Source organism: Lepidochelys kempii, chromosome 3 (genome assembly GCF_965140265.1).
Source record: "Lepidochelys kempii isolate rLepKem1 chromosome 3, rLepKem1.hap2, whole genome shotgun sequence".
NCBI classification, from domain to species: domain Eukaryota; kingdom Metazoa; phylum Chordata; order Testudines; family Cheloniidae; genus Lepidochelys; species Lepidochelys kempii.
In genome coordinates this window covers 44,744,113-44,760,237 of record NC_133258.1, presented here as the reverse complement: position 1 = coordinate 44,760,237, position 16,125 = coordinate 44,744,113, and the positions used below count along the sequence as shown (strand labels likewise).

The 16,125-nt window shown below is 42.3% G+C and overlaps 2 protein-coding genes across 12 annotated transcripts in view; one reads left to right on the top strand and one right to left on the bottom strand.

Moving 5' to 3' along the window:
* ANGPT2 (angiopoietin 2) overlaps nucleotides 1–1,522 on the top strand; it is a 71,230-nt gene extending 69,708 nt beyond the window's left edge. For both annotated transcript variants that reach the window (XM_073336234.1, XM_073336233.1), the window contains exon 9: nucleotides 152–1,522. In XM_073336234.1, the coding sequence (XP_073192335.1) occupies nucleotides 152–312 (161 nt within the window). In that variant the 3' untranslated portion in view covers nucleotides 313–1,522. The remainder of the gene's footprint in view (nucleotides 1–151) is intronic.
* The window catches only part of MCPH1 (microcephalin 1), a 232,029-nt gene that overhangs the window by 123,554 nt on the left and 92,350 nt on the right, over nucleotides 1–16,125 (bottom strand). For 6 of the 10 annotated variants that reach the window (XM_073336219.1, XM_073336231.1, XM_073336225.1 and 3 more), the window contains one exon: nucleotides 13,908–13,985. The exons of 1 other annotated variant lie outside the window; for it this stretch is intronic. In XM_073336219.1, coding sequence (XP_073192320.1) covers nucleotides 13,908–13,985 — 78 coding nt within the window. Of the gene's footprint in view, nucleotides 1–10,369; nucleotides 11,450–13,176; nucleotides 13,249–13,907; nucleotides 13,986–16,125 lie in introns of those variants that run through there. 3 more of the 10 variants (XM_073336221.1, XM_073336226.1, XM_073336228.1) reach the window with 2 other exon arrangements.

The window sequence follows — 16,125 nt, the reverse complement described above, 5'->3', positions numbered from 1 at the left end:
AGGCACACAATTGAAAACTAGGTATTTTAATATTCCTATATTTTTTCTAGTTTCAGGACCAGGACGCTGTAAGGTATTTGTATATACAATTTTGAAAACTACACTGATAATTTCATTATTTCAGATCTTTGTTTGTTTTCTGTTCTTACAGGCTGGTGGTTTGATGCATGTGGTCCCTCCAACTTGAATGGAATGTACTATCCATTGCGGCAGAACACCAACAAATTTAATGGTATTAAGTGGTATTACTGGAAAGGATCAGGCTACTCTCTCAAAGCCACAACTATGATGATCCGACCAGCAGATTTCTAAATGCCCTTTGCATTGTATATGAATTGTGTATTGTATAGTCTTCAAAGACTACATTTGCCAAACATTTAAACTCACAGCTACAATGTGTCGTTTTCCAGCCCAGAAAACATGCACTAGTATTCCGAAGGGATCAATTTGTTCCAATTCTTGAATTGTGATAGTCTTCATCAGTTCAAGCTCACATTACTCAACTAGACACAGCAAAGTCTAAAACATGAAATAATCTGTGTAACAATGATTTTGGCAGAAAGACTGAGTTTAAAGGCTGTCCAAGAAACTGTCAGACAATTTAAGGACTTTGTTTTCTTGATCGTTTATGTTCTGTGTGTTAGTAAATAACTGGAACTGTGAAAAATATCTAAAAACTTAGTTTTAGAAATGCGCCTTTGTGCTCATCACTGAACTTTAATAAAACATTAATATAAAACTCTCCTAACTTGCAATCTAAATCTAGAACTATTTTTCTATCCCATACCTTGTTTGTAGTTTATGTACATAGAACTATATAGTGCCTTGTAATTAGCTCATTGTCATAATTAAAGGATACATTCCTTTGCAAAGGTTTCTAAATAACGTTTAGACTTATTTGGGGCTTTTCTTGCAGTCCACATTAGTTTATTTAACACTCTTAGGAGAAATAGCATCTCCATTTAAGTGCTTTGCATTTATTCTTGGAAAATACTGTGTATAATTGATCACTATTTTAAAGGTTTTTTTAAACTATCAGATGTTGTACTTATTGCCATTGATATTTTAAAGTACAAACAATCCTGCCAATTATAGTATACTATCGTGTGTTTTATTACATTTTCTATGAAGATTGCACTTTTTCCCCTTTCTAGTTGTTTAATGTATAACAACTGAGAATTAAGTATTACATAATGCTGTTGCCTCACTTAAACATCAGACAACTGCTGTTCTCCATGCAATTAAATATCACCTGGTGATGTTTGTTTAGACCCTTTGTGAAAAATAAGCTAACTTTAATAACTTCTTTAAAACCAATCTGCTCTTTTATGGAAAAAAGGTCATGTTATTTCTTAAGATAAATGTTATTACATTTTAGAAAGAGAAAGAAGAGAAACCTAAAAATATCCTATGGTCAGACAGTTTTTCTGTGTGGGAAATAGCTGCATGAGACTCAGACAATTCTGAGTGTGGTGATAATCTAGGCCTCAATGTAGATCTTTAAGTGAATAAATGGCTTTATTTGGTGATTTTTCCCAATGTTTATTGTAACAATATGCTGAAAAAGAATGTATTATAGAGTATTGACAGAAATGCTAAAATTAAGGTTCAGAAGACACTTCTCTTCTAAACCCTTTCAATGTTTTATAGAAGTCACACCAAAAAAATAACTTCTGGGTCGAAATTTCTCATGCTTGGTATCAGCCCCAACACGACAATTTTAGAAATTTTTCATTGACCGCTATTGAACTTTGAGTTCCAAAAGTGAAACAAAAAAGCATGTTTCTGGTACAGAAAATTTTTCTAGATTTTTCTGAGGCTCAGATAACAAAACATGTTAAAGTATTTTTATCTTTTATATATGCACATTACATCAGTAATTGTGACTGATGTTGGGAAATGAGTTAAGAATAACCATATTGTTGTAAATCAACTGTTCTCAAAAAGTTACCCAAGTTACTTGCTTTCAGTGGCAAAAACAGACTGCTGTACTGGTAGCAAGTAATGTATCAGAATTAGTCAAGGAGAATAGAGGCAAAATATACATTATGAGACTTATAAAAATAATACTTCATAGTGTTTTATATGAACCCCATGAATTAAAAGTTAATTGAGTTGCCCTAACAATTATATTTTGCCTATTATGTAAAATACTTAAGACCGTTATTTAAAAATGTAATATTACTTCTATCAAGCTTATAACATTCTTCTTCAAACATTCTAAGTCAAAAGATTACTTTGTAAATCACTTCCATAAAACAGCTGTCTCACAATGGAATGATACTTTATTCCCCATTTTTAATTCAATAGATCACCAAAATACGCATACTTTTATCCATATGAAGAAATACAAAAGATATCCTCAACTTCTGAAAGATTTAGGTCATTACCCACAGCAACAATCCATTCTTTAAAAGTGCTCATTAAGGAACCTCTTGGTATCAGACAGCACAACAATGGGTACAGTATGAATGACTGGTCAGTCATTAAATAAAAACCATGCTTCCTTGTCCTCAACTATAATCTTCAGTTTGTCTAAGGAAAGTACAGGGACAATATCAGATGATGAAACTAATGCTGATTTAAGGTTTAATTATTTTTTCCTATTAGGAATTGAGTTGCTTGAGTCAGATCTGTAAAATATGAATTCTTGTTTCATAATATTGTTAAAAATTATCTGTTGAGTTGCTCAAAATTTTCAGCACATCTAACAAGCAGACATTGCTGGTCTAGTTTGATTTTCCAATACTCTCAATCATTACCAGGGTACTAACCTTGATCATTACCCCAACCAAAGTCTTAAAATCATCATTCTGTAATTACCATCTCTAATTTTATTTGAAAACTCTGTAGTTTTTTTAAAATCAAACCTTAATGTTTAGACAGGGCCAACTCCCAATATTTTGGCACTTGAGGCAGGGAGCTCAAATGACACCCCCATGCTCCCTCGCTTGGGACAAAACTTGGAAAGTCTCAATTCTGCCTCTTCCTGTTCTACTCCTCTCATGGTACTGCTCTGCTAAAGTACCCCAATAAAGGAGAACTAACAACTTAAAACGCCTTGTTCAAAAATTTTAAGTAACACTTAACTTTCAAATGCCTGAACAGCAAATGTAACTTTTCTTGTCTGCATAGTAAACACTGGCATTTTTATCTGTTTGAATAATCAAAGTGGTGCTTTCCATGCCTTCTTGGTTGCAAAGATTTGAACTGCTTCCTGCTGAAGGTCCACAGTCTGGGCCAGCTCATGCTCTATTGAGATTGTTGCAAGGCCGACCAGCCTCTCCTGTGTCATCGTGGAGCGTAGATATGTTTTTAACAACTTCAGCTTGGAGAAACTGCGTTCTCCACCGGCAACTGTTACAGGAAGTGTTAGAAGTATGCGCACAGCAACAAAAGCATTTGGAAAGAGGGTGGTCATCTTATTTGTGCACAGATATTCCAGAACAGCCTTTGGAGTTGATCCTGCTGAAATGTATCTTGAAAGGGCTTTCAGTTCATCACCTAAATCACTCATATCGTGCATGTCATCATGTGTCAACACTGTCTCTAGTGCCCTGCATTCTGGTGTAGGTCTTCGTCAGGTATAGCGAGGAGTTTTGGAATATCATACAACAGCCCAAATATACTGCATGTTCCTTGAGTTGCATGAAAAGTTCTTCAACTGGCTGTATTACATAATCCAGCACCTGGTTAAAGAATTCAACTTTGAATTGTTGTTTGGGGTCTCTTATGGGATTATCCCGTGCCTCATAATCAAAATGTCGTCTTCTTCGGTGACTCTTGTATTCTTGAATGGGTGGGAAAATAGCTTCCGTGTGAAGTTCCTGTGCCAACTTCTGTGCACTCTTCAGAACGTTTTGAAATCCCTCATCTGACCGATAAGACTGTAGTATGACTTTGTTTTGCCAGGTTGTTCCATTGCTCCAGATATATCAAGGTCAACACCTTGGAGTCTCTTGCTTACAACAGTTATTTCAAACAGTATGTCATGCCACAACACTAAGCCAAACAGAAATTTCAAGTTATGTATGTTTCTAGTGATTTCATTTCCCTCTGCCACTGTTATCCCATGAACAGTTCCTGTCATAGCGTTATCCTCCATAATGGCAACTATGGCATCATCTATCTTTCCAAATTCGTGTTTTATCACCTCCACTTGACTTTCCCATCGTGTGGCACTCAGTGGTTTCAGTGTCAGAGAGGATGTTTCCACATGTTGCTTCAAAACTTACCATTGATGAGTTGATGCAGAGAAAAATATATAGATGCTTTGAATTACATTAAAAAATTCAGCAGCCTCAGTAGAAGCTGATGCTGCATCCCTGACCACCAAATTCAATGAATGAGAACTGCATCGGACCAAAAAAGCTCGAGGGTTTAACTCTCAGATCCACGTCTGCACTCCTCTGTTCTTTCCTCTCATGTTGGCACCATTATCGTAGCCCTGACCTCTCATGTCAGCTATCGCAATTCCTGTATCTTCCAGCTTTTTAAGAAGCACATTTGTCATACCAGCTCCTGTAGTATCATAGAATCATAGAATATCAGGGTTGGAAGGGACCTCAGGAGGTCATCTAGTCCAACCACCTGCTCAAAGCAGGACCAATCCCCAACTAAATCATCCCAGCCAGGGCTTTGTTAAGCCTGACCTTAAAAACTTCAAAGGAAGGAGATTCCATCACCTCCCTAGGTAACGCATTCCAGTGTTTCACCACTCTCCTAGTGAAAAAGTTTTTCCTAATATCCAACCTAAACCTCCCCAACTTCAACTTGAGACCATTACTCCTTGTTCTGTCATCTGCTACCACTGAGAACAGTCTAGAGCCATCCTCTTTGGAACCCCCTTTCAGGTAGTTGAAAGCAGCTATCAAATCCCCCCTCATTCTTCTCTTCTTCAGACTAAACAATCCCAGCTCCCTCAGCCTCTCCTCATAAATCATGTGTTCCAGTCCCCTAATCATTTTTGTTGCCCTCACTGGACTCTTTCCAATTTTTCCACATCCTTCTTGTAGTGTGGGGCCCAAAACGTGACACAGTACTCCAGATGAGGCCTCACCAATGTCAAATAGAGGGGAACGATCGCGTCCCTCGATCTGCTGGCAATGCCTCTATTTATACATCCCAAAATGCCATTGGCCTTCTTGGCAACAAGGGCACACTGTTGACTCATATCCAGATTCTTGTCCACTGTAACCCCTAGGTCCTTTTCCGCAGAACTGCTGCCGAGCCATTCAGTCCCTAGTCTGTAACAGTGCATGGGATTCTTCCGTCCTAAGTGCAGGACTCTGCACTTGTCCTTGTTGAACCTCATCAGATTTCTTTTGGCCCAATCCTCTAATTTGTCTAGGGCCCTCTGTATCCTATCCCTACCCTCCAGCCTATTTACCTCTCCTCCCAGTTTAGTGTCATCTGCAAACTTGCTGAGGGTGCAATCCACACCATCCTCCAGATCATTTATGAAGATATTGAACAAAACCGGCCCCAGGACCAACCCTTGGGGCACTCCACTTGATACCGGCTGCCAACTAGACATGGAGACATTGATCACTTTACCTTGAGCCCGACAATCTAGCCAACTTTCTATACACCTTATAGTCCATTCATCCCGCCCATACTTCTTTAACTTGCTGACAAGAATACTGTCGGAGACCGTGTCAAAAGCTTTGATAAAGTCAAGGAACAACACGTCCACCAATTTCCCCTCATCGACAGAGCCGGTTATCTCGTCATAGAAGAGATTTAGATTAGTCAGGCATGACTTGCCTTTGGTGAATCCATGCTGACTGTTCCTGATCACTTTCCTCTCCTCTAAGTGCTTCAGAATTGATTCCTTGAGGACCTGCTCCATGATTTTTCCAGGGACTGAGGTGAGGCTGAGTGGCCTGTAGTTCCCCGGATCCTCCTCCTTCCCTTTTTTAAAGCTGGGCACTACATTAGCCTTTTTCCAGTTGTCCGGGACTTCCCCCGATCGCCATGAGTTTTCAAAGATAATGGCCAATGGCTCTGCAATCACATGGGGGATAGCTCATTGGCCTGCTAAACCCAGGTTGTGAGTTCAATCCTTGAGGGGGCTGTTAAGTTGATCAGGGGCAAAAAATGGGGATTGGTCCTGCTTTGAGCAGGGGGTTGGACTAGATGATCTCCTGAGGTCCCTTCCAACCCTGTGATTCTGTGATACAATCCTTTAGCAACTCCACCAACTCCTTTAGCACTCTCGGATGCAGCGCATCCGGCCCCATGGACTTGTGCTCGTCCAGCTTTTCTAAATAGTCCCGAACCACTTCTTTCTCCACAGAAGGGCTGGTCACCTCCTCCCCATGCTGTGCTGCCCAGTGCAGTAGTCTGGGAGCTGACCTTGTTCGTGAAGACAGAGGCAAAAAAAGCATTGAGTACATTCGCTTTTTCCACATCCTCTATCACGAGGTTGCCTCCCTCATTCAGTAAGGGGCCCACACCTTCCCTGACTTTCTTCTTGTTGCTAACATACCTGAAGAAACCCTTTTTGTTACTCTTAACATCTTATGCTAGCTGCAACTCCAGGTGTGATTTGGCCTTCCTGATTTCACTCCTGCATGCCTGAGCAATATTTTTATATTCTTCCCTGGTCATCTGTCCAGTCTTCCACTTCTTGTAAGCTTCTTTTTTGTGTTTAAGATCAGCAAGAATTTCACTGTTAAGGCAAGCTGGTCACCTGCCATATTTACTATTCTTTCTACACATCGGGATGGTTTGTCCCTGTAACCTCAATAAGGATTCTTTAAAATACAGCCAGCTCTCCTGGACTCCTTTCCCCCTCATGTTATTCTCTATGGGGATCCTGCCCATCAGTTCCCTGAGGGAGTCAAAGTCTGGTTTTCTGAAGTCCAGGGTCTGTATTCTGCTCCTCTCCTTTCTTCCCTGTGTCAGGATCCTGAACTCGACCATCTCATGGTCACTGCCTCCCAGGTTCCCATCCACTTTTGCTTCCCCTGCTAATTCTTCCCGGTTTGTGAGCAGCAGGTAAAGAAGAGCTCTGCCCCGAGTTGGTTCCTCCAGCACTTGCACCAGGAAATTGTCCCCTACATTTTCCAAAAACTTCCTGGATTGTCTGTGCTCTCCCAGGAGATATCAAGGTGATTGAAGTCTCCCATGAGAACCAGGGCCTGCGATCTAGTAACTTCTGTGAGTTGCCGGAAGAAAGCCTCGTCCACCTCATCCCCCCTGGTCCGGTGGTCTATAGCAGACTCCCACCACAACATCACCCTTGTTCCTCACACTTCTAAACTTAATCCAGAGACTCTCAGGTTTTTCTGCAGTTTCATACTTGAGCTCTGAGCAGTCATACTGCTCCCTTACATACAATGCAACTCCCCCACCTTTTCTGCCCTGCCTGTCCTTCCTGAACAGTTTATATCCATCCATGACAGTACTCCAGTCATGTGAGTTATCCCACCAAGTCTCTGTTATTCCAATCACGTCATAATTCCTTGACTGTGCCAGGACTTCCAGTTCTCCCTGCTTGTTTCCCAGGCTTCTTGCATTTGTGTATAGGCACTTGAGATAACTTACTGATAGTCCCTCTTTCTCATTATGAGGCAGGAGCTCTCCTCTCTCGCGCGCTCCTGCTCATGCTTCCTCCCGGTATCCCACTTCCTCACTTAACTCAGGGCTTTGGTCTCCTTCCCCCGGTGAACCTAGATTAAAGCTCTGCTCACTAGGTTAGCCAGCCTTCTTGGAAAGATACTCTTCCCTCTCTTCGTTAGGTGGAGCCCGTCTCTGCCTAGCACTCCTCCTTCTTGGAACACCATCCCATGGTCAAAGAATCCAAAACCTTCCCTCCGACACCAGCTGTGTAGCCATTTGTTGACTTCCACGATTCGACAGTCTCTACCCAGGCCTTTTCCTTCCACGGGGAGGATGAATGAGACCACCACTTGTGCCTCAAACTCCTTTATCCTTCTTCCCAGAGCCACATAGTCTGCAGTGATCCGCTCAAGGTCATTCTTGGCAGTATCATTGGTGTCCACGTGGAGAAGCAGGAAGGGGTAGTGATCCCAGGGCTTGATGAGTCTCGGCAGTCTCTCAGTCACATCGTGAATCCTAGCTCCTGGCAAGCAGCAGGCTTCTCGGTCTTCCCGGTCAGGGCAGCAGATAGATGACTCAGTCCCCCTGAGGAGAGAGTCCCCGACCACCACCACCCGCCTCCTTCTCTTGGGAGCAGTGGTCGTGGAACCCCCAACCCTAGGACAGTGCATCTCATGCCTTCCAATCAGCAGAGTCTCTTTCTGTTCCCTTCCCTCAGATGTATCATCTAGTCCACTCTCTGCATTAGTACCTGTGGAGAGAACATGACAACGGTTACTTACCTGTATCTGCATTGCTAGTATATGGATGCTCCCCTTTCTTCTTCTGGAGGTCACATGATGCCAAATTTCTTCACCATCCTCCTGTCCCCGCAGTGCAGCCTGCTCTGAACCTTCAGAACGTTGTCTCCGTAGAAGCACATCCTGACGTCTGTCCAGGAAATCTTCAGTTTCTTTTATGCAACGCAGGGTCGATACCTGTTGCTCCAGACCTTGAACCTTCTCTTCCAATATGGAGACCAGCTTGCACTTTGTACAGAGAAAGTCGCTTCTGTCCTGTGGAAGAAAGACAAACATGGCACATCCAGTGCAGGTCACAACAGCTGAACACTCCCCATCCATATTATTTTCCTTCTACGAGCTTCCTCAGGAATTGTAGTAACTACTCAGAGAAGCCGGCAAGATGTAAGCCTCAGTGGGCTCTCCCCAGGCGAACTCCCAGGCAAACTCCCTCTGTTAACCTCTCTGCTGTTCGCTGCTCAGCTGGTTCGCAGCTGACTGGCTTTTTATAACAGTCAGGCCCACTCAAGGCTCACCTGGAACAAAGCACTCCCAATTCACACTTTTCAAACAACCAGTCAAGCACATGGTCAAACTGTCCCCACAACAGACACTCACCAACACAGCCTCCTTAATGCAGCCCTTAGCGTACCTCCTCTCAGGCAGATCCCAGGCAAACTCCCTCTGCTAGCCTCTCTGCTGTTCGCTGTCATCAAAGTCAATGAATTCTAGAAAATGCTCTCTGACAGTCACCATTGAAGGGACATTTTCGCTAGGTTCAGTTGTTGTTACAGAACGCACTATTCAAGTCATTTGTTCCATATGGCTGATGTCAGATGTGCAGTCCAGAATAACAGAGTAATATCTTGCTGACGTCAGATCTGCCACAAATCTTCTGTTTGACTTTTGTTGCCAGTAACTGTATGATCTCATTTTGAATTCTTTTTCCAAGGTAGTGGTGTGTGTACATTTCTTGGGTGGTGACTCCTCTTAGATGCTCCTGGAGTACAGCATCAAGCTCAGCCATCATCTCCACAATTTTAAGGAAGTTTCCATTGTTTGGCATGAAGTGCCATGCAGTGCTAGGTTTTGGATAACGAGCACGCTCACAATGAGCACAATGAGCCTTTTCAGAACATTTTGCCAGTAAAGAGACTCTGATGCAATCTTCTCTTGATGCTGATCATCTATGGTGGTCTTTAACCTTAGTCTCATCTCAAGCTCTTTCCACCTATGGAATGCTCTCTGGTGATTTGCTGCCTTCTCATGGCATGCAAGATTTCTAGCCAGATTTTTCCAGTCCTTTGTTCCTGTAGAACCCAATGTGGCTGGAACATTAGACTGGAAGAGTTTGCAACAAAAACGGTATGCAGCATTCTGTGTTTTTGAGTACATAGGCCATGGACTCTCCACTTTGTCACCATTGGGGATTTCACGTCAGTAATGTGTTGGATGGAAACTTCTATTTTCATTGTCTTTAGAGAACATGAAGTTTTTCACTTGCTGTGGCCCATGCATTAGAAGGAAGTCCCTCAGGCTACTGCTCAAGTGTGTCCACAGTCCTGGATCATCGAGACTTAAGAACTAAACTCAGCAGCAGCCGTTTCTTGCGCCGCCACCACACTCTTCTCTGATCTACACTTTTCTTCAGGAATGTGCACGGTTACATCCATTTGAGATGGAGATATGGATCCTGCAGTAGCTGCCAGGTCACCTGCACTCTGACTAACTGGAAGATCAGGCATCTCCTCACCACTCTCATCCTCACTGGGGCCGGAAGGCTCACTGTGAACATTTGTGTCTATGTATCTCAGGAGAGATCCTTCCTGCTTAGATGGAAAAGATTCCTTTGCTTTCTTTCTTTTTCTGAATGCTGCCCCAGAAGGGTGTTTTCTTCTTTCACTCATGACTGCTGTTCCGTGCCAACTATAGTGGCTCTCAACACTCAGTTGAAGGAGACAAATAAGCAGGCTGGTAGCAGGGCCTGAGTGAGGGAAGATAGGTCCTTAAGACGCTGCTAACTGGCTCCTGCTACTTCAGTTGACTGCCTGTTGTCCTCAAGTGGGTTCAGGGAAGCAGCAGGAAACAGGAAGTTCCCATAGAAGCTGGTGTTAATCAGTCCAGGGGGTGCTAGAGAGGTACATAAGAGGATCCTCCTCCTCTCTCTCCCTGCAGCTCCTGCTGCTTTCTGTTATTCCCTCTCACCTTTTCTCCTGCCTGCCTGTTATGTCTCTTGTGCCCTCCTTCCTCCAGCACAGCAGTCCACCATCTCTGTGCATCTAGAGCAGAGAGAATACATATGCACCAGCAGCAGACACAATTTTCTATACTCTGGGTCCTAGTGGTGCTCCCCTCCACAGTCTGACACCTGAGGCGGCCGCCTCAGTTTGCCTCATGGTAAGGCCAGCCCTGTGTTTAGAATTCAATTAATCAATTTTAGATGCCTTTCTAACTAAATAAGATTTCATGGCTTATTTAAGGTGCAAACTGTAACAATGCTGGTTCTGGCAGGATCCAACTGAGAGTGCCAATTCAGGACAAATTGCTTAAAGTAGGGCAGTTACAGCCCAAGGCTGGGGTTTCTGTGCACACCAAGGCAAACCAAATCAGCCAAACAGAGAAGACTTTGGTTTTACCCCACTGGCTAACCACAAGTCACACAAGCAATTCCCTTAGACACAATTCCCTTAGTTTCCCGGTATCACCACCAGTGCCACTTGTTATGGGGACAAATGGTTATGAAAACCAATACCCCAGTAAAAGAAAAAAGGTTCTCTCGATCCCAAAAGGACCAAGCCCCAGACCCAGGTCAAGGTACAAATAGATCTTACCCACAAATCACGCTGTTGCCAATCCTTTAGAATCTAAAATCTAAAGGTTTATTCATAAAAGGAAAAAGATGTAGATGAGCGCAAGAATTGGTTAAATGGAATCAATTACATACAGTAATGGCAAAGTTCTTGGTTCAGGCTTGTAGCAGTGATGGAATAAACTCTAGGTTCGAATCAAGTCTCTGGAGTACATCCACAGCTGGGATGGGTCATTCATTCCTTTGTTTAGAGCTTCAGTTTGTAGCAAAATCCCTCCAGAGGTAAGAAGCAGGTCTGAAGACAAGATGAAGATGAGGCATAAGCCTTTTATAGTCTTTTCCAGGTGTAAAAACACCTCTTTGTTCTTACTGTGGAAAATTACAGCAAAATGGAGTTTGGAGTCACATGGGCAAGTCCCTGCATACTTTGCTGAGTCACAAGGCCTATCTGCCTTCTCTCAATGGGTCAATTGTATAGTTGATGGTCTTAATGTGCCATCAAGCAGGCTAGGCAGAGCTGACACCAACTTGTCTGGGGTCAGAAGCATAGCATAAGTTTGAAATACAGACAGTATAGAGCCAATATTCATAACTTCAACTACAAAAATGATACACACATATAGACAGCATAATCATAACCAGCAAACCATAACCTCTCCATAGACCCCTTACATGATAACCTTTATACAATATTTGCTGCAAATATATAACAGTGGTTGCAACAATGATCTATTCAGTTACAGATTATATCAATAACATCACACAAACGCTATCTAAAAAGACTATACAGGTGTCGGATGAGGCAATGTCAACCATTCAGTGACTTTTACCACAGCCTGCAGTGACTGCAAGAAGCGACTACAAAGTAGTAAGAGTGCCTTTTCCTGCCTCCTTCCCCAACAACCTTCAAAAGCATAAGCATTCTATATTTCTCCATTCCTAAATGCTTCTTATGAGATATAATAAGAAAAGGGAGGGAACCCTTTTGAGTGCAACTAATTACAACAAGAAAAATTAAAACACCTTGAGATGGGAATGTTTGAAAAGATGATAGATTCACTTATTCACAGATAAAGTACAACACAGACAAAAACAAAACTAACTCTCTGCACAGCCCTGATGTGCCTCAACCTGCCTTTTCAATGTTCCCCAAGCCTTCCCATTTTTACTGAAAGAATGAAGGTGATAAGCAGATATTAGACAGAAGTGAGGAAGTTAATAAAAGGCAGAAATCACTCTCAAGGGGTTTTACAGAATGTTGTGCAAAACTACTGATAACATGCCAAGTTATTAACATGAAAAAGGGTTTAAAAGAAACAGAAAACCCTACAGCCTTAAGCTAAAATCATCTGGCTTTCTCCCGCTTCTCTCTTCAACATACTCTATGAACAATGATTGACACAACAGAAGCAGCACACCTACCAGGATAGAAAACAACATGCTAGTTATTTGCTGCCCCACAAAACATCCCTCTACCTCTCTCTGAAAGGACTCTTACATTAAACAAATCTATAAATGCATCACTAGTTTCTTTTCACAGTCACACAGTCATTTTAGAATAACTGTTGTATTTTATCTACACTATAATAGCATGTTATTTAAAACCAAAGAGAAACCCTTATCTTGGAAATGTTTGGGTAAAACGATTACGAATGTAAAATGGATTTAAAAATCCCAAGTTCAAAAAATTGTAGTTAGGAAAGTTCAATCATCAGTTATATGTTCTCTCATCAAAATGTTTGAAACACTATATGAAACAAGTAGCTGAAGAAAATCTCTCTTACACAGCTAAGACAAATTGTAAACCCTTTTGTGATGCGATCAACCATCAGGTTGGTACAATCCTGCTTGTATTAAAGCCCAAAACGAATTTACTGCTTAATAACTTCAGACAACATGAAGTGGGGGTATACCTGGAGATAGCCCAGTATATACAGGTAATAAAACTTTCTGCACAAATGCTCAAGTCATTGCTGAGAAGCTAGCATTTAAGAAGAACTGCTCTGTATTACTCACTTACTGGGTTGTGAAGCCCATAGCGACTTTAAGTTCCTGAAATCCATTCAGTGGAAAAAACAGTAATGTAAGCAGCATCTGGAACAGAAGTATTAAAGATGTGGCCTGTTGCCTTTTCCCACCTTATGATAGTCTCCAACTGAGACACGAGCACAGCAAGAAATAAGACATGATACTACAAAACTCAAGAACGTGCATATTTAAACATGAAACTTATCCCAGGTCTAGACTACAAACTTACATTAGTGTAACAGTATAACATTGCTCAGCTGTGTGAAAAATCCTCACTCCTGAGCGAGGCAGTTATAGCGTCCTAACCGCCACTGAAGATAGTGTTATGTCAACAGGAGAGTTTCTCCTGTCGACATAGCTACTGCCTCTCCCAGAGGTAGATTAACTATGCTGATGGGAGAAGCTCTCCTGTCAGCAAAGTAACGTCTTCACTAAAGCTGCGCCACTGCAGCTTTTTACATGTAGACCTGCCCTTATTTACTCAGAAGTTATTCAACAAGTGAATCTCTTTCTAAATGTTTACATGTACCACAGGTTTTGCATACTGTTCCGGAAGGAAGATTGGACAAGAGTGGGGAGAGAGAGTGAATATGTGTATCTATATTTTTTCTAATAAAGACACTTATTCACGAGAGCCAGTCACCATTATTACCCCCAACTTCTATAACTGTTCATTTAACGGAGAAATGAATGTAAGTTCACAAACAGAGGAACATTTAACTTACAGGAGCTGCAGGGAAATTGGCTGACAGTTCGTATGGTTCCTCTGAAATCCAATGTCCACATTCCAAAGACCACAGTACCTAAAATAAAGTTAAGTAGTAAGTAGACACTTAAAATTACATTGTACTTTTCAAGAGGCAATAAAACAGCAGCAACTTTGAAAACATAACTAAAAATTAACAATGAAATTAGAATAGTTGGTTACACTTTTTTTTAAACCTAAATCAAATGTTTTCCTGCAGATTAATAAGAGGTTTAAAAATAAGAATTTGTGGTTGCTTACTTGTAGTCTCTTTTCTTCAAAGGAATACGTCCACATAACTTCAGTGTGGATAATCACCTGTCTGTAGGTTTAGAATAAAAGCTGATTGGATGGCTGATAAGAGACTAGCCCTTATCTTCTGGAGACCCCCTCAGTTTTGAGATGCTTCCAAAGCTAGCCTCTCTGGATTGTGAAACAAAAAATGAATCTCATCCTGCATCAGCACCTTGCAAAAATAATACTCGAAGAAAAATTTAACTACTGCAAAGAACTTCAAACAGATCTCCCTTTTTAGGGAGGAACAGATCTGTGGGCCTATTCCTTCAAAAAGGGAAAATTTTCAGGTAAGCAACCACAATTTCTCCCATTGTCTCTCAGGGCTAGGTCCACAGATCTCTGCGTGGGATTTTTTCAGCAGTGACAAAATTCCTAGGGAGAGAACAAAATAATGTCACTGAAAGAAAGGATTTCCTTACCCTAAGGAATCACCAGTGTGCAGAAGCCACATGACAAAGGCTGCGTCACCTGAAAACTGAATATCTATCTTGTAAAACAAGGTAAATATACACAGGGAGGACCAAGCTGCAGTTTTACAGATTTCATTGCAACCAGCCTGTCCTTTCTCACCCACGATGCCACCACCACTTGTACTTTAAATAGATGAACAGTGAACTCTGATGCCCATTGGAGAATTGAATCCTTTTGCTCTACATGCCTCAGCAATGCATCAGCATATCTACTCAGATTGATGATTTAGATGCCTTAGCACCTTTTTCTTGGATGAAATAAGACCAGTCAGTCTGTTTTTCTTATGTTCAGTCCTTTTCACATTAAACTTTAAGGCTTATCTTACATTCAACAAATGCCATAGTTTCTCCTTTGGGTGAGAAGGATGTGGACAAAAAGAAGACAATGAGATCCCTTGTGCTTAATGAAAAATCAAATTCACTTTTGGAATAAAGGTGGGATCCATTCTCAACCACCTTATCTTTGTAAAAGATGCAGCAGGATGGATAAAGCTCCCAACTCTAACATCTTTCTTGCTGAAGAAGTGATAGCAGTCAGAAGAGTCGTTTTGATAATCAAGTAAAAAGGACACCTGCATTATGGCACTGAGTACAACGTTCAAATTCCAAGATGGAGATCTAGGCTGTCTCGCCTGGACGGGGAAGGTAGTGCCATGAAGGCGATGAGCTCTCTCGCCGCCTCAAAGGTCTCCGGTGTGAAGGGCAGCTCCAAAGCCTCTCCACGACTCTCCCAAGGAGGGGAGTCCTGAGGAGCTGGACTCGACTGACCCCTTGTCAGTGCAGGAGTCAGCAGTGCCGGGCTAGGTGGTGCCACACTTACTTGGCCCAAAATGGGTCTCATTGCACCACAGTCCTTCCATCCCGGCCTCGGTGTGGATGAGCGCCCTCTGTCCAGCTTCCTCTTCTTGCAGGGCCCCAGGGACTGGGGAACAGTGCCGTGCGTCTGTATCAGAGTCTTTTCTCAGGGATGAAGTTTCCTTTGTCAATGTTGGAGCACTGCGCACCAACGCTGAGGAATTAGGTATCAATTTGGCTGAACTCGGCTCCGAGTGGGGGCAGAGGGCAGCCTCCATCAGAAGGATCTTCAACCGTTGGTCTCTTTCTTTTTGAGTCCTGGGGCAAAACCCCCTATAGATTTTGCAATGGTCCTTCTGATGTGATTCCCCCGGCACTTCAAACAAGAAGTGTGGGGGTCACTCCTGGTCATAGGCTTGTTACAAGCTGCGCAGGGTTTAAACCCCCGGGACCAATACATGCCCCGGCACTAAGGAATGGGGAGGGGGTAGGGATGCAGGAGATACCCCCAGAACAATTCCCTACTGGAATCCAACTATATAATGACTAACTACAACTATTAACTAACTGATCAAACTATTTACAGAAAGACAGTCTGAAGACTACTAGGAAGAAGGCTTGCCGAAGCAAGAGCAA